Source organism: Lynx rufus, unplaced genomic scaffold, assembly GCF_022079265.1.
Source record: "Lynx rufus isolate CCGP_SWC_20201006 ecotype Redwood Valley unplaced genomic scaffold, mLynRuf1.p SCAF_11, whole genome shotgun sequence".
NCBI classification, from domain to species: Eukaryota; Metazoa; Chordata; class Mammalia; order Carnivora; family Felidae; genus Lynx; species Lynx rufus.
The window spans coordinates 6,113,278-6,138,235 of record NW_025814825.1 but is presented as its reverse complement, the minus strand read 5'-3'; the positions used below and the strand labels follow the sequence as shown (position 1 = coordinate 6,138,235).

Genomic DNA, 24,958 nt, shown 5'->3' with positions numbered 1-24,958 from the left:
ATAGCAGATTCTTTGCTGTCCCTGTCAACTGCCATTCACATTTCAGCTCAGTGCGGGTTGGCCTTATACCTGCTGCCCTACTGAAATTACTATTGCTGCGGCCCTCACAACATTCACAGTGTAAGTGGTTTTAGTGGTTTCTTTCTGGTCTTAATACTTACCCTCTGTAATAAATGGCACTGTTACTCACTGCATCTTCTTCAAATGCTGCCTTTGGCTTCTATAGTACTAGTCCCCTAGTTCTTAACACCTTATGGAATCACAGGCTTTTCTAGGGTCCGAGAATTTTATTTATTTATTTTTTATCTTTCCTGGTTTGCATTTACTTCATGTGAAATTCTACACATTACCCACCTACCGCATACTTCACCAGTTCTGTATCTGGAGCCAAGGATGTATCTAAACTTAGTGACTAGGTGCTTAAAACGGGGGTTCATTTGTAGTATTCACTCTGTTTTTCTGTGTATTTGACAGCTTCCATAAAACACAACCTAAATTCCCCCAAAACTAGAAAATCCTTTTTACACTCTTTTTTAGCTTCTTAGATTGACCCTTGATTATAATAGATAAAAACTCTTTGCCACCGAGCCCCCCCGCCACCCCCTCCAGGATTTGAGTTGGGCATACTTGGGTTATAGTCTTAGCTCTAATACAGAAATGTGTGACTTATGGTTCAGATTACTGTTCTTTTTAAAGCCTCTGATGCTACGTAGTTAATTAACTCTTGTACCTCATTGTACTTCATTCAAATCAACCCCTCTAGCATTTATTTTCCAATACAGAGGTTATACCTGCATTTCTCTTTAACTAGTCTTTCATGTCCTTAAATGCTGAGACTGTTATTTATCTTTATTCTTGCACAACTTCAATCCCTCATTTGTAGCATAGTATTTGGTCTTTTGAGAAAACATCCATTTTAATCCTTTGGCTGTCTTTATCTGAAGCTTTTGCCACTCTTTATAGATGATCCCCAAAAAAGGAGTGTTTTTTTAAAAAGGAATGTTTAGGGTTAATGCTTAAAACACATCAAGAAATACTGACCTACTGAAAGCATATGCTTTTTCCTCCACCTGTAATGGCTCTCCTGCCTCCTATCTCCTCCTGGGCATATTCCTTCATATAGTTGTCTCCCCCTAGAGGCCTTTATTAAAAAAGATAAGCTTTCTCTACCCCAATAATCCCCCTCCTCCTTTTTTTTTTAATTCATGGAACAGTGAGGTTTAATGGGAAAAAATTGAGAAATCATTCTGAGGTTGCCAATTTATATTTTTGTTAATATACAACATTTGAGAACTGAACCAGTTTTGTGTACCTTTTATACTCCTGATTGCATTGACCTCAGTGTGGTGTTCTTGTTTATTCGCCTACATTTATTAATCCCTTCTTTTACTCTGTGAGGTCTTGACTGGGTCTTTCTTTAACTCTATTGTCCCAACATTCTAAGGACAGTGCCTGGTACACATTCATGTCTAAGTAAAGAAATCCTTGCAACCAGTTTTTAAGCATAAAAAAGAATTTACTGTTACAAATTAGGAAATATCTGAGGTGTTCTTTGTATCAAGCAATAAATTTCTTTTTCTCTCAAAAGAACATTTCTTTTAAATGTTCACTGTAGTTAAATCAGGAATTTGTAAAAGTATACGTTCCTATGCTTCACTCAGAGATAACCAGTTAGTTGTTCCTTTTTCTGTACATGCATATAGATGTTCAGTTTTTAGTTTGTCATCATTTTAGAAGAATGGCCTGATGTTGCCTCAAAACCACAGCACATGAAGCATTTGCATTTAATTACAGATATGTACATATGAGATCTCCCAGGAATTTTAAGACATTTTGCTTGGCCATTTAGTAGTCATGTCATGGTAATGAACAAACTCCCCCCCCCCCCCCCCAACTGAACCTATTTGCTCAAGCCTAAAATAGAGATTATGATCCTTGCCTACCTTACTAAGTAGTTAGCAGTGGTCATGAAAGTCTTCAGTCAGTTATGAAATGCTGTATGAGTACAAATCAATTGTTAGGACCACCCCCTTAGGACAGGAAGAAAGTTGGTGAAGTTTGAGGTAGAAGCCCCTCAGTGTTTTATCCTTGTTCTTTGGTTTTCAGAAAACAAATGATCTGGGAAAGTTACTGTTACTCTCCCCCTCCTTAGGGTCAGTGTTTTCTGTTTTGTAACATTATAACTGTGTGTGTACCTCCTCTCTTAAGAGTCCTATCTAGTCAGGCACTGTGCTGCTCTCATAGGTCAGTTCTAGGACACTTGGCTCCCTGGTGCTCTTTATTGACTAATTTGAAAATGTTCTCCTATGTTTCAGGAGTACTCAAGAAATTTGAGGAAGAAGATTTGGATGATGTTTTAAGAAAACGATTGAAGGACTCAAGTGAGATACCTGGTGCTCTGTGGCATATTTATGCAGGGAAAGACATTGACAAGATAAGGGAATTTCTTCAAAAGGTATAATTTAGGTTACGAATAGTTTACTTCTTCACCTTGAGCAAGGACTTAGTAATTCTTTTTAAGTTTATTTATTTTTAAAGAGGAGAGAGAGAGAGCATGAGTGTGAGTGGGGGAGGGGGAATCCCAAGCAGGCTCCCTGCTGTCAGTGCGGAGCCCAACACGGGACTCGATCTCACAAACTGTGAGATCATGACATGAGCCAAAATCAAGAACTAGTCACTTAACCGACTGAGCCCCTCAGGTGCCCCAAGGACTTGTTTTTTTTTTTTTTTTTTTTTAAGTGTTTACTTATTTATTTATTTTGAGAGAGAGAATCCCAAGCAGGTTCCACACTGTCAGCACAAAGCCCAGTGCAGGGCTTGAACTCCTGAACTGTGAGATCATGACCTGAACTGAAATCCAGAGTCGAACACTTAACCAACTGGGCCACCCAGGCGCCCCTAGAAATTTTTAATGTAACTTCATTTATCATTCAGCAACATAAGATCATTAAATAATTTTTGCTTCAAAAGAGGACAGGATTTCTTGTTGCTGTTGAAAGTCAGAAACTCCTTTCTCTTACTCCTTTTAAAGCCCATTTCATGTTGAGATATTTGAATGGCAAACTTCTTCTCAGTTGCTAGGGCTCCCCTATCTCCTTTATAGTAAAGAACTAATCTGTTGATGAGGCAGATGTTTCCCTTGGTGAAAAGTAGTAAAAAGTACAGGATAGAAAAACTAATATGTCATAGAAACATCTAAAGAAGGTAGGATCTTTATTTTAGTAAAAGTGTCCCTTGAAATTGGTTTTTCAAAGATTAAAAGTTTAGTAATATAAAGGTATTTACCTTTGTACATATATATTTTTTAATGTTTTTTATTTATTTTTGAGAGACACAGACAAAGCATGAGTGGGGGAGGGGCAGAGAGAGAGGGAGACACAAAATCCAAAGCAGGCTCCAGGCTCTGAGCCATCAGCACAGAGCCTGACGTGGGCTGGAACCCATGAGCCATGAGATCATGACCTGAGCCGAAGTCAGACGCATAACTGACTGAGACACCCAGGCGCCCCTGTACTTACCTTTCTAAAAAGATCAGGATCAGGAAGTATTTAAGAAGTCCATACATATGGATGGTTTGGCTCTTGGAAAAAAAGCTACTAAACTGAGCTTTCCCTAATCTCTGTGCTGTACTCTTGAAATAACAGTAAAGAAACCAAATGGATAGAATCTTCATGGGGCAAGGAGGAGCTGAGAAGGTGATAGTATAGGGGTACTTGGGTGGTTCGGCCAGTTAAGCATCTGAGTCTTGACACTTGATTTGTGCTCAGGTCATGATCTCATGGTTTGGGAGATCAAACCCCAAACCCCTCAGGGCTCTGTGCTGACCCTGTGGAGCCTGCTTGGGATTCTCTCCCTTTCTCTTTCTCTGCCCCTCCCCCACACTCACTCACTCTCTGTCTTTCTCAAAATAAAGACATTTTTTTTTTTTAAAAGGTGGTAGTATGATTCGCTTTACTAACAGAACCTCTTTGTGCAATATTGTTGTAATGTCCTTTGGCTTTTCAAATTGTCGTAGAATATTATTACCTTAAGTGCACACATTCCATAAGATTTTAAGAACAAAAGATGGTTAAGATTATTAGAACAAGAGATGGTTATTGTAAAGAAAATTGAAATTTAACTGAACGGGATTTATCATTTCCCTTACTTAAAACTGAGGTATATATTTTAATTTTAATCCATATTGCAGATTTCAAAAGAACAAGGCCTTGAAGTTCTACCAGAACATGATCCAATACGTGACCAAAGCTGGTATGTGAACAGAAAGCTCCGCCAAAGACTGCTTGAGGAATATGGAGTCAGAACTTGCACTCTCATTCAGTTCCTCGGTGATGCCATTGTCTTACCAGCAGGAGCACTTCATCAGGTGCGTACAAACTTATTTCTAACACGTCTATTTACTGAAAGAACCAATTTTGAAAAAGGAATTGTTCTGGTAAGTAAGAGAATGACCCGCACCGGTTTGTTTTCCTTAAGAAATTACCAAGATAGCTTTCCCGTGCTTGAAGAGATCTGACGTAGTTAAATGGTTTGAGAACTGAAATTATTTTAACATGAGCCAGATTTCCATTTTTGTATTGTTTCTGGTTTAGTGGATGTAAATCTAATTTTTAAGTCTTTTTAAGGGGAAAATGAGATACTATATATTCGGTTCCTGGTAGTGAGACTTAACACTTAAGTTATTAATAAGACTTAGGAGATCACACATTTTCTAAGGCACCAAATTGAGCAGAATGAAGTATTGACTAGACCGTTCGAAAATTCAGGCTTTTGTGTAACTCCCCCCTTGTCAGGTTGCTAACACAGTGATAATGTTTCCAAAGAAAGTATGTAATTTTCATAGCTACTGATCCACAAAATTTAGAAACTAAAACACCTTATCTTTGCTTCTGTGGCTTGACTATGTGGCACTTGGCAAAATGGCATAGTGGGCTTGGAGGATTGTATTAAAAGCATACAGTGGATTCCTGTAGACTGGAGCTACTGTGGACCAGCTTAGCCTTCACAGTAACAAAGTGTGTAGGGGAAACCCAAGAACCCAAAAAGCTAGTTTGCCCCAGAGTGGGTTTGCCACCTTTCCCACCACCTGGTTATTGAGATATTATACATATCTCATATGTGTACTTTTACATAAGACATGGAAAATTTTCCACATTTTGTATAACCATATATATGCAATAACTGCCTGTGTAATGTTGTGACATTGTTATATAATACCACAAATACTCCATAAATGATAATAGTTACTTAGTTTTTATTAATATGTCAAGCTCAGGGTTAGATTTATCATTCTTAATTATCAAATGGCATTTATGATAGTAAAACACAAACATAATAATACACCTGTTTCACTACAATAACTTCCTGGAGGAAAAAATATATTAAATGTGTTGATTAAATTAATACATTATTTATATTAAATTGTTTTATTGTCCCATGGTCAGTGATCAGAGTTATTTCATTTTTGATTCAGCTTTATTTTTTCATTAATTTTTCTTAAGTTTTTTATTCATTTATTTGTTTTGAGAGAGTGTGAGTAGGGGAGGAGCAGAGAGAGAGAGGGAGAGAATCCCAAGCTCGAACCCACTAGCTGTGAGATCATGACCTGAGCGGCAACCAAGAGTCACTCAACCGACTGAGCCACCCAGGTGCCCCTATGGTTAAAGTTTAAATGGGATTCACCCCACATACCCTTTTTTTTTTTTTTTTTTTTTGCCTTCTAGTCTCTTATCAGAAAAGAGCTAATTAGTAACAAAAAAGTAAAATATCCTCAATGAAGCAGTCTTTTTAAGAGAATAGTGCAGTGAATCTTTTTGTAAATAGAAAGAATTCTTTGATAATATGAAACAAGTTCCCCTGAAAATCCTTACATATTTAACTTTATCCAGTATCTACTTTCTTCAAGTTAATAAAACTGGACAGTGTAGTTTTTTAAATCAAGGTATAATTTTATATATGTGCATTCTGTAAGTTTTGAGAACTATATAGTGAGGTAACAACACAACAAAATAGTGAACACTTCCATGACTCCTAAAAATTCCCTCCTGCCCCTTATTAGTCAACTTTTCCAACCTGACATTCCAGCAACCACTTGTTTCCTCCTATAGTTCTGCCTGTATTAGAATGTCCTATGATATGTCGCCCTTAGAATCTGACTTCTCTTACTCAACATGTAATACATTTGATATTTATCCATGTTGTGTGTATCAGTATTTGGTTTCTTTTGATTGCTGGGTAGTTGTTCTTTGTATAAATATAATGGTTTTGTTTTTTTTTTTAATCCACTTACCAATTAAAGAATATTTGGGTGGTTTCCATCTGGGGACAGTGATAAGTCAGTATTTATTGTCAGTTTTGTTTGCAAGCGTTTGAATACATGTGCATTGGTATCTCGTACTTTTAATTTACATTTTCTTAATAACCAGGTATGTTTAGCATCTTTTCATGTGCTTATTTGCTATCATCTTTATATCCATTTTGGTAAATGTGTGTTCAAATATTTTGTACATTTTCGCAGTTGGGTTTTTTTTTTCTTTTTCTTTTTTAAAAAATTTTTTAATGTTTATTTTTGAGAGAGATAGAGTGTGAGTGGGGAAGGGGCAGAGAGAGAGAGGGAGACACAGAATCTGAAACAGGCTCTAGGCTCTGAGCTGTCAGCAACCAAGTTCGACTCAGGGCTCGAACTCAGTAATGGCGAGATCATGACCTAGGCTGAAGTCAGATGCTTAACCTACTGATCCACCCAGGCACCCCCTTAATGGTGTCTTCTAAAGAGAAGTGTTTTAATTTTGATGAAGTTCAGGTGATCAGTTTTTTTCTTTTATGTATCATACTTTTATTATTGTTGTCATTCCAAAATTTTTGTGTAGCCCAAGATCACAAATATGTTCTTATACGTTTTCTTCTATAAGCTTTATTGTTGTTAGTCTTAAATTTAGGTCTGTGACTAGTTTTTAGTTAATTTTTGTACATAGTGCAAAGTATTGGACCGAGGTTTTTTGTTTTTTGTTTGCATATGGACATATCAGTTCTATTATCTGTTGAAAGGACTATTTTCAAATAATTTTTATGTTGAAATGTAATACGTTTATATGATTTTTAAGAATTCAAACAGTACAAAGGGTTCACAGTAAAAATTCAGTCTTTTTCTCACCTTTGCCCCCAGCTCCTCTCCTTCAAAGGTAACCAGTGTTACCACAGAGATTCTATGCTATGTACATGTCTCTCTGCTGCTGCTTTTTGGGGGGGAAAAAACCATGTTTTCTCAAAATACTAGGCAGAGTGATACTGTTAAAAAGTTTTGTTCATATAACACTCCACTCAAAGCTTCCCCAGGCCACAAATGATCTTTATTTGTATCCTGTCCATGCTCTCATGTATACACACACGCGCACACACACACATAAACACAATTTCACTGCCTTCCTCCCCTACTTCTCTCCTCCTTACTTCTCTCTGACCACCCTGCCTGCCATTGCTATGGTTTTCACATACACCATACGTGTTTGTACCCCAGGGCCTTTGTACTTGCTAATCCTTTGGCCTGGAATTCTTTTTTCAGATATCTGTTGTAAGACTTCCTTCTTAACATTCTTTACAGGCTTTATTTGCTCAAATGTCACCTTCCTCACCCTAGTTGGTTTTTTTTTAATTTTTAAAAAATGTTTATTACTTGAGAGAGACAGAGACAAAGAGCAAACAGGGGAGGGGCAGAGAGAGAGGGAGACACAGAATCCGAAGTAGGCTCCAGGCTCTAGACTCTGAACTGCCAGCAAAGAGCCCAACACGGGGCACGAACCCAGAGACCGTGAGAAAATGACCTGGGCTGAAGTCGGTCGCTTAACCAACTGAGCCACCCAGGCATCCCACTCACCCTAGTTTTAAACTGCAAATTGTGTCTCCCAGTTCCCTGTCATCTCCCCTGCTTTATTTTCCTCCATTTTGATCATCACCTTCTAATATTATTCATAATTTACTTAATTTGTTTATTTTCTTTTAATCCCCACTGGAATAGAAGGTTCTTGAGGACAGAGCTTTCTGTTTTTCATTGCTGTCTCCCATGTTTAGGATAATACATTTAAATATTTGTAAGTCCTGACAGCTTGAAAATATGTTCTCATATACAACATATTTTCACACAAGTACAGATGAAAACAAAGTTATGACTTTCCACAATTTATATATATTGTGCTCTTTGTACAAACGTGTCAATTTTAGCCTCATTCTGTATGTGTCTTCTCTGGCCACTTCAGAAAGTTTACTTAGGTTAGAATATAACTCCAATTATGACTGTACACATAAGTACATAGAAAAACATGCTCTCTTTTGAGCTAGGTAGAAATATCATTTAGATTCTAGAGAGCAAATTTCATCGTAGATTTCTAGAGTATAAAAGATATTCCCACTCCGGTACACTGAAACTGCATGGATAACCTAGACTGGCAGATTCTATTCTGAGCTTCGCCACTAGCTCGCTGAGTGCTCTAGGACAGCTCCGCGGCAGATTTTGGCATAGAATCGCCAGCTATAAGCACAACAATTTCTGTCTTCTTTTCCTTATGTGGTGTGATAATGACAGCATGGTTATTTGTACTCTGTTGAAAGGGTGCTGTACATGACTCACAACTGACGATAACGTGGTTTTGAGAGAAAATTAAAAGGAAAAAAAACCATTCACCATATTAACTTGGATTTGAGATGTATTACCATTTACAACTCATTTAGTCCTTAGAGGTCCTGAAAACTTTTCGTTGATGACTTCACTTCCAACAGACTACAGGTAGCCCTTAAAATAAACCCAAACTCTAATTAGTGGTTCTTGTGCTTTAAAAATACATCAGAATTTCCTCAAGGGCTTAATCAAACACAGATTGCTAGACCCCACCCCTAGAATTTCTGATTCAGTGGGTCCAAGGGGGGACCTGAAATTTTGCATTTCTAACGAGTTCCCAGGTGATGCTGATGGTACTCTCTGAGGACCACGCCTTGAAAACCAGGCAGATAAGAAGCCCTTGCAAATCCAGGGCATCTATCAAAACATGGCTTTGACCCAGTGATCCATTGTATTCTTTGGTTTGTCATCAGTGAGCACTTTGAGAGGCCTAGCTGAGGGAAAGTATCATTGCCACAACTCTCCATATGTATTAACTACTCAGGGCACCTGGTGGCTCAGTCGGTTGAGCATCCGACTCCAGCTCAGGTCATGATCTCACAGTTTGTGGGTTCGAGCCCTGCATCAGGCTCTGTGCTGACCGCTTGCTCAGAGCCTGGAGCCTGTTTCAGATTCTGTGTCTCTTTCTCTCTCTGCCCCTCTCCTCTCTCTGCCCCTCCCCTGCTCACACTTTGTCTCACTTTGTTTCTCAAAAATAAATAAATTTAAAAAAATTAAAAAAAAAAAAAAAGAACTTCCCTCTTCAGTTAGTTGCCGGCTTATCTTCTCTGGCAAACATGACTGAATCTGTGAAAGTCTGATATATCATTAGATGGGGCATGTGGACCTTCACCTCCAGGATTTCCTTGGTCTTAGCTCTAGTACCCTGATGTTCATCGTGGCCTTTATTTTAAAAGAAACCCCCTTTTTTTCCCCTTTTTTAAAGCCACAGGGGTGTTGGGTGGCTCCGTTGGTTAAGTATCTGACTCTTGATTTCAGTTCAGGTCATGATCTTACAGTTCTTGAGATCAAGCCCTATGTTGGGCTCTGTCTGCTTAGGATTCTCTCTCCCTTCTCTTTCTCCCTCTCTCTGCCCCTCTGCTGCTCATACATGTGCACTCACTTTCTCTCTCAAAATAAAAAAAAACTTTATTAAAAAAAAAGTCACAAAATCTTCAGTGATAAGTTTGTCCTTAACTATTTATCTTCATTGATTGTGTTTGGCCATTTATAGTGAGTTTATAATATTGCTACTTGTGAATTCTCTGCATTCATAATGCTAAAAGGACTTTGGCGAAATCTTTCACTCTGAAGTTCTCACAAATCACTTGTGTATATGGCAATCAGTGGCAAGATAATAACCTGTGAACACAAAGAGTTACACATTTTTAACATTACCTGTTGATGATTATAATTGGTCCTGAAGGCAAGTATGAATAAGACAGTTTGTCAAGAAGGTGAGAAATTTGACTCAAAGATGGCCCAGAATTAATAAGTGGAACGAAGAGTTCAAATGTGTTCTTGACTCTTCACACTAACTGTAAGCCTTTATGTAAAATGTATCAGGTTGAGGTCATTAGAAAACATAACAGCATTTTTTTTTTAGTTTATTTTTTGAGAGAGTGAGTGAACACGAGTAGGGGAGGGGCAAAGAGAGGGAGACAGAATCCCAAGCAGGTTCTTTGCTATCACAGATGTGGGGCTCTAACTCACGAACTGTGAGATCATGACCCAAGCCGAAATCAGATCCTTAACCAACTGAGCCACCCAGGAGCCCAGAAAACATAATAGTATTTATAAGCAATAATAAATGTCATGGTCCTAAAAATGATTTTAAAACAACCATAAACTGGTAAAACCAACAGAATCAACTTATTCAGAACTCTGGAATTTAATCCAAATTTATATCAACCAGGGGACTGCTCAGTAAAGAAAAGGACAGCTGATTTGGGGCATTTAGAAAATCTCTGGCAGGTCACTGCCTGACCACAGATAATGGAACAGCGACTTCAGTGATCACACCCAACAAGGAATAATACAGTCTTAACAGAAATAGTGTTGAAAAGTCACAAAAAATATAGATGACTCCAGCCTTCAGCAGTCAGCAGCAAACCCTAAGGCACAGGGAGAATCTGACTTCCAGTAACCACATTATAATGTTCAGGTGTCCATTTTTCAGGAAAAAGTTACAAGGCATAAACAGAAACCATAAAGTAATGCCTAATAATAGGGGAAGAACCAATCGACATAAATTGTCCCTCCTCAAGGAAGCCCAGACATTGGACTTACTAGACATAGACTTTAAGTCATGTGTCATAAGTGTACTCAAAGAGCTAAAGGACTCTGGTAAAGAAAATCAGGAAGATGATGTATGAACAAAATTAGAATATCAATGAAGAGAAAAATTATAAGTAGGTGCAGACATGCTAAAAGGTACACGGCAGAACTTTTGAAGGCTTAATCCCCACGGTACATTCAGATAAGTGAAAGGACATTTGGAGAGTGTATGCTGGACTGAGTTAATACAGGACCGAGTTAATATAGGACTATAAAGCATCTGTTAGACAAAATGTTACAGGAGCTGGGTTCCTGTTGGCTTGCCATTTGTTGGCTGATTTATCTTGGAACAGGCACTGAACTTCTTATCCATCATTTCCTGTTCTGTGAAATAGAGCATCTGTTCTAGAGACACATGGTGAAGATCCAGCGAGACTATATAGCAGTGCTGAAAATGTGAGGCATCACTGTGTTCGTCCTACAGAAGAACCAACAACCTAGTGACTAACGGAAGAGAATGTTTATATGTGCTACCAAGTTATCAGTAGAGGCACAGTGCTTGACTTAAAGAACTCTGCAGACTTGAGCAGGTGGACATTATTCCCAGAGGAGAAATTCCAGCACTTTTGGAATCCATCACTCTATCACATTTTTTCACAGTTCTCTATCCCCACTTACTATCTTACTTTTCACACCTCCCAATTAGACTTATTTTCATCTTTTAAAAATTAGAATTAGTTTAAATGTTTAGTTTCAGTTATTTCTCCTTTCCCAGGAATTTTATGATGTCTTTAAATATCACTGTAAGACCTAGAACATCACAAAAATCTGGACTGGATCAGCCTTGTTCTCTCTCTGTCATTACACTAAGCATTAATAAAAAAAAAAAAAACAATTCCAAGAAATAGTGAAGTACCAAGTCAGTTTGTACATGGTGTATAAATAACATAAAATTGGCTTTTTGTGAAAACCATTTTAGTCAGGGGAGACATCAGTTGTAATATCGCCACTAGAGACTGAATGTATCTTTAGTTGTTTAATTTGAAAGGCAAAAATAAAATCCTAGGATAATTCTAAAACTGTCATGAGCAATAGATCTGTCTAGAACTGGATTTCTTCCCAGTTGTTCACAAACTAAATTTCATTTCTTATGCTTTAACCCACTCTCTGGTGTAAAAATTAACAGTGAAATGACCCAGATACTGAAAGCCAGAGGAGCGACATCAGATTGCACCGAACAGGGAAGCAGATCCCATCAGCTGCGCTTTTTTTTTTTTTTTTAAAAGTAACACCAAGAAATCCACCATGACCAAATTGGTAATTTAGAATCTGATTATTAGCTTCCCTGAAGGATTTCTGGAAAAGTTCTTTTCATCATTTAAAAATACTACATTTACACAGTCCTTCCACATGAAAGCTTTTCAGTGATAGAACTCTCATAAAAGCGTGGTGTTCTGCTTTGAAATGCATTTGATGTTCAGGAGAAAATAAGTTCTCTGGTATTCCTGCCTCCTAAAATTTTTATTTTACTGTTTTGTTTCGGGGATAGGTACAGAATTTTCACAGCTGTATTCAGGTAACTGAAGACTTTGTGTCTCCAGAACATCTTGTACAGTCATTTCATTTAACACAGGAACTGAGACTTTTGAAGGAGGAAATCAATTACGATGATAAACTACAGGTAGGAGATGAATTTTCTAACTGACTCCTGTTCTTATGTGCCTTTTATATTCAGAAATACGATACGTGCATAACCGCTTAGGCAATCATTGTCCTTGTTTGTCACATTAGGATAACAACCACAGCTTAATAACAGTATGAATTTAACTGTATGATTTTCAGTGGCCCTTATTTTAACTTTCAGTTTAACATTTTTTTAACTTTGACATTTATTTTATTTTGAGTGTATCTTTCCCTCATTAAGAAAAAAAAAGCTTTAATTTATCTCCAGCTTAAGTGATTAGAAATATCAAAATCTCTTTCAGGTTAAAAATATATTGTATCATGCAGTTAAGGAAATGGTGAGAGCTTTGAAGATACATGAAGACGAAGTAGAGGATATGGAAGAAAATTAGGTGTGGTCCAGTTTGATACTTTTAGGCCATTGAACTGTAATTACTTTCGAACGATGATAAGTATGCACATTGACTTAAGCTTCATAAAACCATCAGTGCCAAGAAATTCTCTTTTGTAGCAATTACTTGTTACTGATACCGCAGCAGTATAGCATAAGTCACAGTTCCTGTGATGCAATGTTAGTTATGAAAACAAGCTAAATTTAAAAAGCAGCACTTCATAGCTGTTTTTGTATTATAGTGTATATGATGTTTGTGAAAATGCCAGATTTAAAATGATGTATTTATTTTTGACAAAAAAAACCCACAAAATTCTACGCTATATTGTTGATCAAGTGTAAATGTGACCTTGTACAGTTTACTAAAATAACGGATATTTTTCACTACATTGAGACAGTTACTGTGAGAATAGGACACAAACACCAGCTATTGCCTGCATTTGGGAAATTGCTGAATCGCACAGCATTCATGTCATAATCAGAAATTACTGCCAAATAATTGTAAAATTTGTAAAATATGAAGTATATAAAGTAGATACTAAATACGGACACTTCAATATTTTGTTGAAGCTATTGACTGTACAATTTAACATTTTCAAGAGGTGTAATTTATTTAAAATTGTCTCATTTTGGTAAAATTTATGTGAACTTTTAAAGCTAAATATTAAACTTAATATGCTATGTAAATATATACATATATACATTTAATGATGTATTTTTTTAAAACATTGGCTTGCTTTTATTTGTTAAAAGTGCAAGTGTTACATATGGCTTTGTACATTAAAGTTGAAAGGGGTTTTACATTTTCCATTAAAAGGACTTTATCAAAAAATGGCGTGTTCCAGAGTTCTTCCTTTTATGATGTGCATACTACCAAGGATTCATCATCATGATGACTACTAAGCATTTTCTTACAATGTTCTCTTCTGGGACATTTTTCCTTTGTTTTATAAGTTTTGTGCTTTTCTTTAGACTTTATGGGCCATCACAAGTGCCTCAACTCATTTGTCCTATGGCACAACTGAAAAAAAGAATACCGGTAACTACTATTTGTTATTTATGAACACATTTTCATTGAAAGAAGAATGCGTATGTGAATTTTTAAAGCCATGATTATGAGCGTATGTGATCAGTTTCAAGTAAATGTGTTTCACCACAGAGCTAGCTGATAAGATAGTTTTGGGGGTGGGAGGAAGACAGGGGACACAGTGGCCTAAAGTCAGCCAGTCTAGGTTGAATATGAGTTCTGCTACTTACTGTGTGACCCTGGTAAGTTGCTTTAATTCAGAGTCTTCGTTTTAATAGCTATCACCAGTTGGTTACTCTGAGGTTCACATAGACCTATCCATTTGAATGTTCCTGGAAATATGTCGTCCTCCACTGACACCTGCAGGATACTGAAGGGGACAGCCTCTTCTTCTCATTTGAAAGCACATAGTTAAAAAGAAAAAAGTAGTAAGTAGCCCAAGTTGTGACCATGCAAGTTGCTTAGTTTTTTCCATTGTTTATATCTACCATCGTTAATTTTTTTTAATGTTAATTTTTATTTTTGAGAGAGAGTGTGCAAGTGGGGGAAGGACAGAGAGAGAAGACAGATCCAAAGCAGGCTCCAGGCTCTGAGCTATCAGCACAGAACCCAATGCGGGGCTCAAACTCCTGAACCGCAGGATCATGACTGAGCCACCCAGGTGCCCCTATATGTACCATCTTTTAACTCCCTGTGGGCTATGATGTCACCTACTCCAGGCAATATTCAGCCAGGAGTATGAGGTTACGGGTCACATTAATGTCCCACGTGGCACAGGGGTTAATGGGATGGGTGCCGACTACTTGGCTAGAAACACTGGGCTGAGGAATCGTTCAGATGATAATGTGAATCTTCTAAGTTTTTGACCTTTTTAATACTATTTTTTTAAACATGTTTCAGTTCATTTAAATGGTATTTGCTGCTTAACACTTTCAAAAGTCCCATCTGATGTAATTTTGATGTGAAATTAATTTCAAGCCCAAGATATTAATTCTAGAGTAGACTGCCTGCTGCTCCCTAAAGTCTGCCAAGAACCTAAAGTCTTGTGACTTTTTTCCAAAAGGTTTCAAAAGGTTTTGCTGCTTTTGCTGTTGTTTGAGCCACCTTTTAACCGTACTACAACCCCTACAAGAGAGGCTGAAACTAAGGCAGGTCAAGCCTGGCAGTGTGGCTTCTTTCAAAACAAACTCTCTGATACAGGTATTCTATCCATGGTCTGAATTCCATGCTAGTGACCTAATTCTTGGTAAGGCAGGGTGGAGAGAGTGGACTATAATGCTTTCATCATTAAAGACATGTGACTTTCTGGAATGCTGTGAGTTGTTTTACCGGTCACATCCCTGGTGGAGCGATTCCTCTGCCCATTTAGCTTGTTTCCTTCATCCTTTTGGTTAGCTCAGATGCTTCTCACATATGAAACCATCTGAGCATGTCCGTTTCCTCCAGACAGTGATCGAGTACATAATAAATGTGTAAAATAATCTTCAAAGAGACTGTACGGGGAAACTTGTGCTGAATATTCAGATCCCTCCCATTTTACTTTAATTTGGACTTGAATTTGAATTCTTTTTCCTGAGTAATGATTTACATGAGTCCAAACCCATTTCCCTTCTGCCCAGCACATTCTGGGATTGGAACACCCATAAAATGTGTCGTTCTTGACGCTTCCCTTTGATAGATGGAATATGGGTTTGGTGATATCTGTGTAAGATTAGTGAGCTTCAGAAGAAAAATGTGCTCTCATACCTTTGTTCTGTGTGTGTACATATACAGTGATGTAAATTTGGCATTTTATTTCTTTCTTTAACATTTATTGTTGAGAGAGCACAAGCAGGGGAGGGGCAGAGAGAGGAAGACACAGAATCCGAAGCAGGCTTCAGTCTCTGAGCTGTCAGCACAGAGCCCGACCCCGCGAACTGCAAGATCATGACCTGAGCCACCCAGGTGCTGCCCCTCCCCCGTTTTTTTGTTTTGTTTTGTTTTTTGGGGGGTTTGTTTTTGCTTTTGTTTTTTTGTTTTTTTTAGCATCTTCTATTCCTAAATGCCAACCTATCAAAGATCATCTCCCAGATCAGATCAGGAATGCTGGCCATGGAAGAGGGGGAAAAAAAATTACTTAATTACCATTCTACAGCTATTCAGTATACCGTGCACTATGAATACTGGGATGTAGCAAGTGGCCAAGATTCAGACTCAAGTTATGACATACCTGGTTTCACAGTAATTAACCTTGATAGTGACACCTTCAAAACGAGTAGTATATAGTTTGGCTCTCACAGAAATCTGGTTCTTTTAATGAAGGCAAAGTTCCTTTCAAACAAAAATGAAATGTTGGCGAGCCCCAGGTCACTGGCTGCACACAAAGTGGGTTCCCTTTCCTGACTGGAGAGATTTTCACAGCTGACTTAAGCTGTTCACTCAGTTGTCTGTAAATGAGCCAACCAGCTGCCCTTAAGCCTGGAGGATTGCCTGTCTTTTCTGTGTTGTCTTACGAAAAAGACCTCAGCCCTGGGGTCAGTGGAGGGGCAAATCAAGAATGGTGTGTTGTATGTGTGGGTCACAGCTGGACTCCCATTTTGAGAGGAGGTACATTCCGAGGACAAATGAGCCCAACAATGTGCTCCTGTCCCCTGGTCTTTGACCCCAGGTTTGACAGATGATGAAAAGATTTGGGGGGCTGGGTCGGTGAACAAACCAAAATGAAGAAGTGCAAAACAAGGTGGAGAGCCAGCATGGTCCTCTGCCAACATAGGATGGTAACTGATTCAGAGGTCCTACCAAGCTAGTAAAGAATACAGGGGCGGCGGCGGGGAGTACAAGATCAATGCTGATGTTTTGTTAGCAAACTTTTTTCCAGTCAGTTCCTAAAAATCCCTGCACTATGCTGGTGAAAACCACAGGACTTCTAAAGGAGGAAAAAAAAGAATTTGGGCATAACATTGAAAAACTTATCAGTGACACATTTTAAAAAGTGAGGCGGGAGCACCTGGATGGTTCAGTCGGTTGGATGTCCGACTTCAGCTCAGGTCATGACCTCATGGTTGGTGAGTTCAAGCCCCGCATTGGGCTCTGTGCTGACAGCTTGGAGCCTGGAGCCCCCCCCACACTCACTCTCACGCTCTCTTGTGTCTCAAAAATAAATATTAAAAAAATTTTTTTTAAAGTGAGGCAGCAGTGTCTTAACATGTTAAATATTTAAGAATAGGTTAATACTATAAAATAAATGGCACTTTACCCTAAAGAAGAAAGAGTAGAAGTTTGCATTGGAAATGGGCATCGGAAGGGTTGCTGCTTGGTGAGAAATACTGTGCCGTGTTGGAAGAAGGGTTGTGTGGAATTAGAGGGGAAGGTGTAATACCAGGTGTAGATGGATGGAAAGGTGTGGCTCAGCACCAGCTTCAAGGTTCAGATGATGCAGTTTTCTGCGTTCACTTAAGTTTTTCTTGCAGGCAAAATTGCCCCTTAAACACAAAGTTCACATCGTGCTCAAATTGTTCCCTATAAATTTATGTTGGGACAGATTTGCAAGCAGCAGACAGGGAAGAGTATGGAGCCTGAATAAAGGCTCGAGTTCACCCAAAGCAGGTACTATACCATTCTAACTTTTAAACTAAATATTTCTAGCAGTGTTGTAAACCCACAGATTCACCACCACATAACCACAAAAAGACAATGAAAAATAGCATTTAAAAATAGCCAAAGATGGGGGCACTGGGCTGGCTCAGTTGTTAGAACATGCAACTCTTAATCTCAGTGTCTTGAGTTTGACCCCCACGTGGGGTTTTAGAGATTACTTTTATTTTTTTAATTTTAGAGCATACGTGAGCAGGGGAGAGGGACAAATGGGGAGAGAGAATCAAGCAGGTTCTGCACCCAGCACGGCAGCACAGAGGCCAACGCAGGTTTCAATCCCCTGGGATCGTGACCTCATCCAAAATCAAGAGTCGGATGCTCAACTGACTGAGCCACCCAGGCACTTCTAAAAAAATTTTTTTAAATAAATAATAGAAAGTCTCTCTGTCTTGAATTGTGAGCCTATTCATTCTGTCCCCAGTCTTCCAATAATAAGAGCCTCTTTTCAAAAATTCAACAAATACCTCAAGTATTCTATACAACTTTTTTTTAAAAATTGTGAAATTCTAACTTCACTATAGTTAACATAGTGTTCTGTTAGTTTCAGGTGTACAGTAGAGTGATTCGACAGTTCTATAATTCAGTTCTCATCACAATAAGTTTCACCCTCACCTGTTTCACCCATCCTCCCACCCACCTCCCCTCTGGTAACTGTCACTTCTCTATAGTCAAGAGTCTTTTTGGTTTGTCTCTTTTTTCTTTGTTGATTAATTCCACATGAGTGAAATCATGCTATTTTTCTCTGACTTATTTTACTTAGATTTTTTACTCCCTTGATTCATCTGTGTAGTCGCAAATGGCAAGATTTCATTCCTTTTTATGGCTGAGTAATAGTCCATTGTATACATACACCACATCTTTATCCATCTATCTATGCAACTTGGGCTGCTTCTGTAATTTGGCTATTGTAAATAATGCTGCAGTAAACATAGGGGCACATATATCTTCTCAAATTAGTGTTTTTGTACTTTGGAGGTAAATATCCAGTAGTGGAATTACTGGATCATATGGTAGTTCTATTTTTAATATTTTGAGGAACCTCCATACTGTTTTCCACGGTGGCCATGTTAGTTTGCATTCCTACCAACAGTGCAAGAGGGTTCCTTTCTCTCCACATCCTTGCCAACTCTTGTTGTTTTCTTGTGTTTTTTATTTTAGCCATTCTTCGCAATATGATGGGAGGTGATATCTGACTATGGTTTTGATTTGCATTTCCCTGATGATGAATGATGTTGAGCATCTTTTCATGTGTCTGTTGTCCATCTTATGTTTTCGTTAGAGAAATGTCCGTTCAGGTCTTCTGCTCATTTTGTAATTGGATTATTTGCTTTTCTCATGTTGGGTTGTGTAAATTCTTTATATATTTTGGATACTAACCCTTTATTGAATATGTCATTTACAATGTCTTTTCCCATTCAGTTAGCCTAGTTTTGTTGGTTGTTTCCTATACTGTGCAGAAGATTTTTATTTTGTTGTAGTCCCAATAGTTTGTTTGCTTTTGTTTCCCTTGCCTCAGGAGATCTATCTAGAAAAATGTGGTTATGGTTACAAGGGCACCTGGGTGGCTCAGTTGGTTGTGCATCTGACTTCGGCTCAGGTCATGATCTCACAGTTTGTGGGTTCAAGCCCCACATCAGGCTCTGTGCTGACTGCTCAGAGCCTGCAGCCTGCTTCGGATTCTGTGTCTCTTTCTCTGCCCCCCCGCCCCCCCCCCGCCACTCACACTTTGTCTCACTCTGTTTCTCAAAAATAAATGTAAAAAAAATTTTTTTTTTTAAGAAAAATGTGGTTACAGCCAGTGTCAGAGACATTACTGTCTGTGTTCTCTTCTAAGATTTTTATGGTTTCAGGTGTCACATTTAGGTCCTTAGTCCATTTTGAGTTTATTTTGTGAATGGTGTAAGAAAGTTTCATTCTTTTGCATCGAGCTGTCCAGTTTTCCCAACACCATTTGCTGAGAAGACTTTTTCTCATTGCATATTTTTGCCTCCTTTGTCAAAGATTAATTGACCATTTAATCCTGAGTTTATTTTTGGGCTCTCTATTCTGTCCCATTGATCTATGTGTCTATTGTGCCAGTACCATACTGATTACTACAGCTTTGTAGTATTTCTTGAAATCTAGATTGTGATACCTTCAGCTTTGTTCTTCTTTTTCAAGATTGCTTTGGCTCTTCAGGGTCTTTTGTGGTTCCCTGTAAGTTTTAGGATTTTTTGTTCTAGTTCTATGGAAAATGCTGTTGGTATTTTGATAAGGATTGCATTAAGTCTGTAGGTTACTTTGAGTAGTATGGACATTTTAACAATATTTGTTTTTCCAGTCCATGAGCACGGAATATCTTTCCATTTGTTTGAATCATCTTCAGTGTCTTTTATTAGGGTCTTATAGTTTTCACAGTACAGGTCTTTTACCTTTTTGGTTAAATATATTCTAGGTATTTTATTTTTGGTGATATTGTAAATGGGATTATTAATTTGTCTTTCTGCTACATTATTAGGGTATAGAAATTTCTGTGTATTGATTTTTGTATCTTGTGACCTTATTGAATTCATTTATTAGGTTCTGGTACCTTTTTTGTTAGAGTTTTTAGGGTGTTCTATATGTAATATCATGTCATCTGCAAATAGTGAAGCTGTTATTTCTTCCTTACCAATTTAGATGCATTTTATTCCTTTGTCTTGTCTGGTTACTGTGGCTAGGATTTCCAGTTCTATGATGAATAAAAGTTTAATGAGAGTGGACATCCTTGTCTTGTTCCTGACCTTAGGGGAAAAGCTCTCAGGTTTTCACCATTAAGGATGATGTTAGCTGTCGGTTTTTCATATATGGCCTTTATTATGTTGAGGTATGTTCCCTCTAAACCTACTTTGTTGAGGATTTTCATCATGAGTGGATGTTGTTCTCTGTCAAATACTTTTTCTGCATCAATTGAAATGGTTATATGGTTTTCATCCTTTCTCTTGTTGATGTTATTTACCACATTGATTTGTGAATATTTAACCACCCTTGCATCCTGGGAACAAATTCCACTTGATCGTGGTGAGTGATTTTTTTAATGTATTGTTGAATTTGGGTTGCTAAATTTTGTTGAGGACTTTTGCATCTGTGTTCATAAGAGAGACTGGCCTGTAGTTCTCTTTTTGTAGTGTTTTTATAGTAGGGTAATGTGGGCCTTATAAAATGAATTTGGAAGATTTCATTTTTCCTCTTCTATTTTTTGGAATAGTTTGAGAAAAATACATATTCACTCTTCATTAAATATTTGGTAGAATTCACCTGTAAAGCCATCTGATTCAATTTCATTGTTGGTAATTGGTCTGTTCACTTTTAATTTCTTCCTGATTCAGTTTTGGGAAGTTATGTTATTTCTAGACATTTACCCATTTCTTCTAGGTTGTCCAATTTGTTTGCATATAATTTTTTGTACTCTTTTATAATCCTTTGTATTTCTGTAGTGTTATTTCTCCTCTTTCATTTTTTTTTTTCCAAGTGTTTATTTATTTTGAGAGCATGCAAACAGGAGGGGCAAAGAGAAAGAATCCTAAGCAAGCTCTGTGCTGTCAGCACAGAGCCTGACCTGGGGCTCAATCTCCAGATGGTGATATCTTGAGCCAAGCCCAAATCAAGAGTCACATGCTCAACCAACTGAACCACCTAGGTGCCCCTCTCCTCTTTCATTTCTGATTTTGAGTCTCTCCTCTCTCTCCTCTCTTTCTCTCTCTTTAGTGGTCTGGCTAAAGTTTTATCAATTTTGTTGATCTTTTGAAAGAACCAGATCCTGATTTTTTTGAGCTGTCTTTCTGGATTTTGTTTTTGGTTTTTTTTTTTTTTAGTTTCTATTTTGCTTATTCCTGCTCTCATCTTTATTATTTCCTTCCTGCTTTTGGGTTTTGTTTGTTCTTTTTCTAGCTCCTTTAGATGTAAGATTGGGTTGAGATTTTTCTTCTTGAGGCAGACCTGTATTTCTATAAACTTCCCACTTAGAACCACTTTTGCTACATCCCAAAGATGTTGGACTGTTGTATTTTGGTTTCCATTTTGTCTCCGTGTATTTTTTAATTTCCTCTTTGATTTCTTGGTTGACCCATTCATTGCTTAGTAGCATGTTATTTAACCTCTATGTATCTGTGTTCTCTCCAGAATTTTTCTTGTGGTTGATTTTTAGTTTCATAGTGTTATGGTTAGAAAAGATGCATGGTATGACTCTGATCTTTTTGAGTTTGTTGAGACTTGTTTTGTGGTCTAATAGGTGATGAAAATGTTCCATATGCATTTGAAAAGAATGTGTAGTCTGCTGTTTTAGGATGGAATATTCTGAATGTATCTGTCAGATCCATCTAGTCCAATGTGTCATTCAAAGCCACTATGTCCCTGTTGGTTTTGTTTGGATGATCTATCCATTGATGTAAGTGGGGTTTATTAAACCCCCTATTAATGTGTTATCAATTACCTCCTTTATTTTTATTATCTGCTTCATATGCTTGGCTGCCCTCATGTTAGGTGCATAAATATTTACAATTATTATATCTTCTTGTTGGATTGTTTCACTTATGTCCGTCTTTGTCTCTTATAGTCTTTGTTTTAAAGTCTATTTTGTCTGATATAAGAATTGCTCCGTTGGCTTTTTTCTTCACTTCCATTGGCATAATAAATGCGTTTCCATCCCTTCACTTTCAATCTGCATGTGCCTTAAGTCTGAAATGAGTCTCTCATAGGCAACATATAAATAGATCTTGTTTTTTGTCCATTCCATCACGCTGTCTTTTGGAGCATTTAGTGCATCTACATTCAAAGTAATTTTTGATAGGCATGAACTTATTGCCATTTTGTTACTTGTTTCATGGTTGTTTTTATAGTTCTTCTCTGTTCCTTTCTTCTCTTGATCTGTTCTAAGTGTGCTGGCCATGGGGCGCCTGGGTGGCGCAGTCGGTTAAGCGTCCGACTTCAGCCAGGTCACGATCTCGCGGTCCGTGAGTTCGAGCCCCGCGTCCGGCTCTGGGCTGATGGCTTGGAGCCTGGAGCCTGTTTCCGACTCTGTGTCTCCCTCTCTCTCTCTGCCCTTCCCCCGTTCATGCTCTGTCTCTCTCTGTCCCAAAAATAAATAAAAAACGTTGGAAAAAAAAAAAAAAATAAGTGTGCTGGCCTTTAGTGATACGCTTGGATTCCTTCCTTTTTATTTTTTGTATATCTGTTACTCGTTTTTAATTTGTGGCTTCCATTAGGTTCATATGTAACATCTTATGCATATAGCAGTCCATATTAAGTCGACAGTCACCTAAGTTTGAACCCATTCTTTACTCATACCACCCTCATGTTTCAAATGTATGCTGTCATACTTTACATCCTTTTATTTTGTGAATCCCTTAACTGATTTTTATAGATAAAATTTTACTGCTTTTATGCTACTTCCTCCTACCTATGCTCTTTCCTTTCTACCCAAAGAGTCCCCATTAACATTTCTTGTAGGGCTGGTTTAGTGGTCATTAATTCCTTTAACTTTTGTTAGTCTGGGAATCTCTATCCCGCCGTCTATTCTGAATGATAGCCTTGCTGGATAGAGAATTCTTGGCTGCATTTTTTTTCTTTTGACATTTTGAATGTATCATGCCACTCCCTCCTGGCCTGAAAAGTTTGTTGAAAAATCAGCAGATAAGCTTATGGGCTTGTATGTAACTGTTTTCTTTTGCTGCTTTTAAAGTTCTCCCCTTATCACTACTTTTTAGTATTTTAATTACTATGTGTCTCAATGTGGAGCTCCTTAGGTTGACAAGTGTGCTTAAAATCCTCCCATTCTGCTGTCTTCCCCAGAAGTGTCCATCAACTCTAAAGAATGGAACAAAGGTCCTTCTGGAATTTACATTACCCAAAAGTGTTGGTTTATTTTAGAGAGTATGTATACACCTGCACAAGTGAACGGGGGAGGGGCAGAGAGAGGGAGAGGGAGAATCTCAAGCAGGCTCTTCACCATCAGCACAGAGCCTGACATGGGGCTCAAATTTATGAAACAGGAGATCATGACCTGAGCCAAAATCAACAGATGCTTAACCAAGCTACCCAGGCAGCCCTCAAAGTGTTGGCTTTTTAAATAAATGAAAACTACCTAAAGATGAAAATGGGTCTATGACCCTTGTCCCAATTTCTTGGCATCCATATTTAGTTTTAACCCTGAAACTAAAGGGTTTGGGGGCAGAGGTTAACATCTGTTTCAAATAGGCCCCTCCCTGTGAGCAACTATTTTCTCATAAGAACAGGGAATTATCTGATCTAAAGCCAACAAAAGGGGCACCTGGGTGACTCAGTCGGTTAAGCATCCGACTTCAGCTAGGTTATGATCTCACAGTTTGTGAGTTCATGCCCCACATCGGGCTCTGTGCTGACAGCTCTGAGCCTGGAGCCTGCTTTGGATTCTGTGTCTCTCTCTGCCCCTCCTCTGCTCACACACTCTCTTTCAAAAACATTAAAAAAAAATTTCGTAAGCCAACAAAAGATGTACGGTGGCAACAGAGAGGCTCTGGGTCTTTATAATAACCCTCAGCAGCAAAATTTTTCTTTGGGGAACCAACTTCAAGGGAGCATAGAGCTAAAAGTCTGGTTCCTCAAACCAAGAACCCCTTTTTCAGACTACAACCTTTCTAGAAAGTATCCTTTGCCTTTGGGAACCCCTTCTGAGACTTTAGTACTTCAATCCTACTCTGCTCCCTAATCATCTAACCTGTCTTACATCTTTTGTACATCTTGGACTGTTTGTTGATACTAAAGACATTCTCACTTGGGGGCACCTGAGTGGCTCAGTTGGTTAAGCATCTGACTTTGGCTCAGGTCACGATCTCACAGTTCATGAGTTGAAGCCCTGCATCAGGCTCTCTGCTGTCAGCACAGAGCCCCCTTCAGATCCTCTGCCCCCTCTCTGCCCCTCCCCTGCTTTCTCCCTCTCAAAAATAAACATTAATGGGAAAAAAAACCTATATTCTCATTTGTATCCTTGATTCCTTCACTTTTTGTCCTTATGTCACACCAAGAACCCAACCCTCTTTTCCCAGTTTAACATCTACAATGGAGAAGCAAGCTAAGAACCACAAAAATTGAGCCCAGCTTCTCTGAGATCCTTTTGGCTCCTGAGCAATCCTAATCTTGGGAGCATATTCCAAATATTTTCCACTCCTCAAGACCAGGACCTGATCCCAGCCCCCTCACCATTAGGAAATGAGCGGACAATCTGTGTGAGCCTCCACCAGATTTCCTCACGTGTCTTGCCAGGATTTGACTGTGACCAAGCTTACAGTTCCTCTTTCCCATT

General features: G+C 38.3%; 1 protein-coding gene across 5 annotated transcripts in view; it reads left to right on the top strand.

The window, feature by feature from the left end:
- The window catches only part of JMJD1C (jumonji domain containing 1C), a 90,484-nt gene extending 76,937 nt beyond the window's left edge, over positions 1 to 13,547 (top strand). For all 5 annotated transcript variants that reach the window (XM_047072837.1, XM_047072836.1, XM_047072835.1 and 2 more), the window contains 4 exons: positions 2,316 to 2,455; positions 4,190 to 4,366; positions 12,477 to 12,608; positions 12,913 to 13,547. In XM_047072837.1, the coding sequence (XP_046928793.1) occupies positions 2,316 to 2,455; positions 4,190 to 4,366; positions 12,477 to 12,608; positions 12,913 to 13,002 (539 nt within the window). In that variant the 3' untranslated portion in view covers positions 13,003 to 13,547. The remainder of the gene's footprint in view (positions 1 to 2,315; positions 2,456 to 4,189; positions 4,367 to 12,476; positions 12,609 to 12,912) is intronic.
- Positions 13,548 to 24,958: the final 11,411 nt, after the last annotated feature.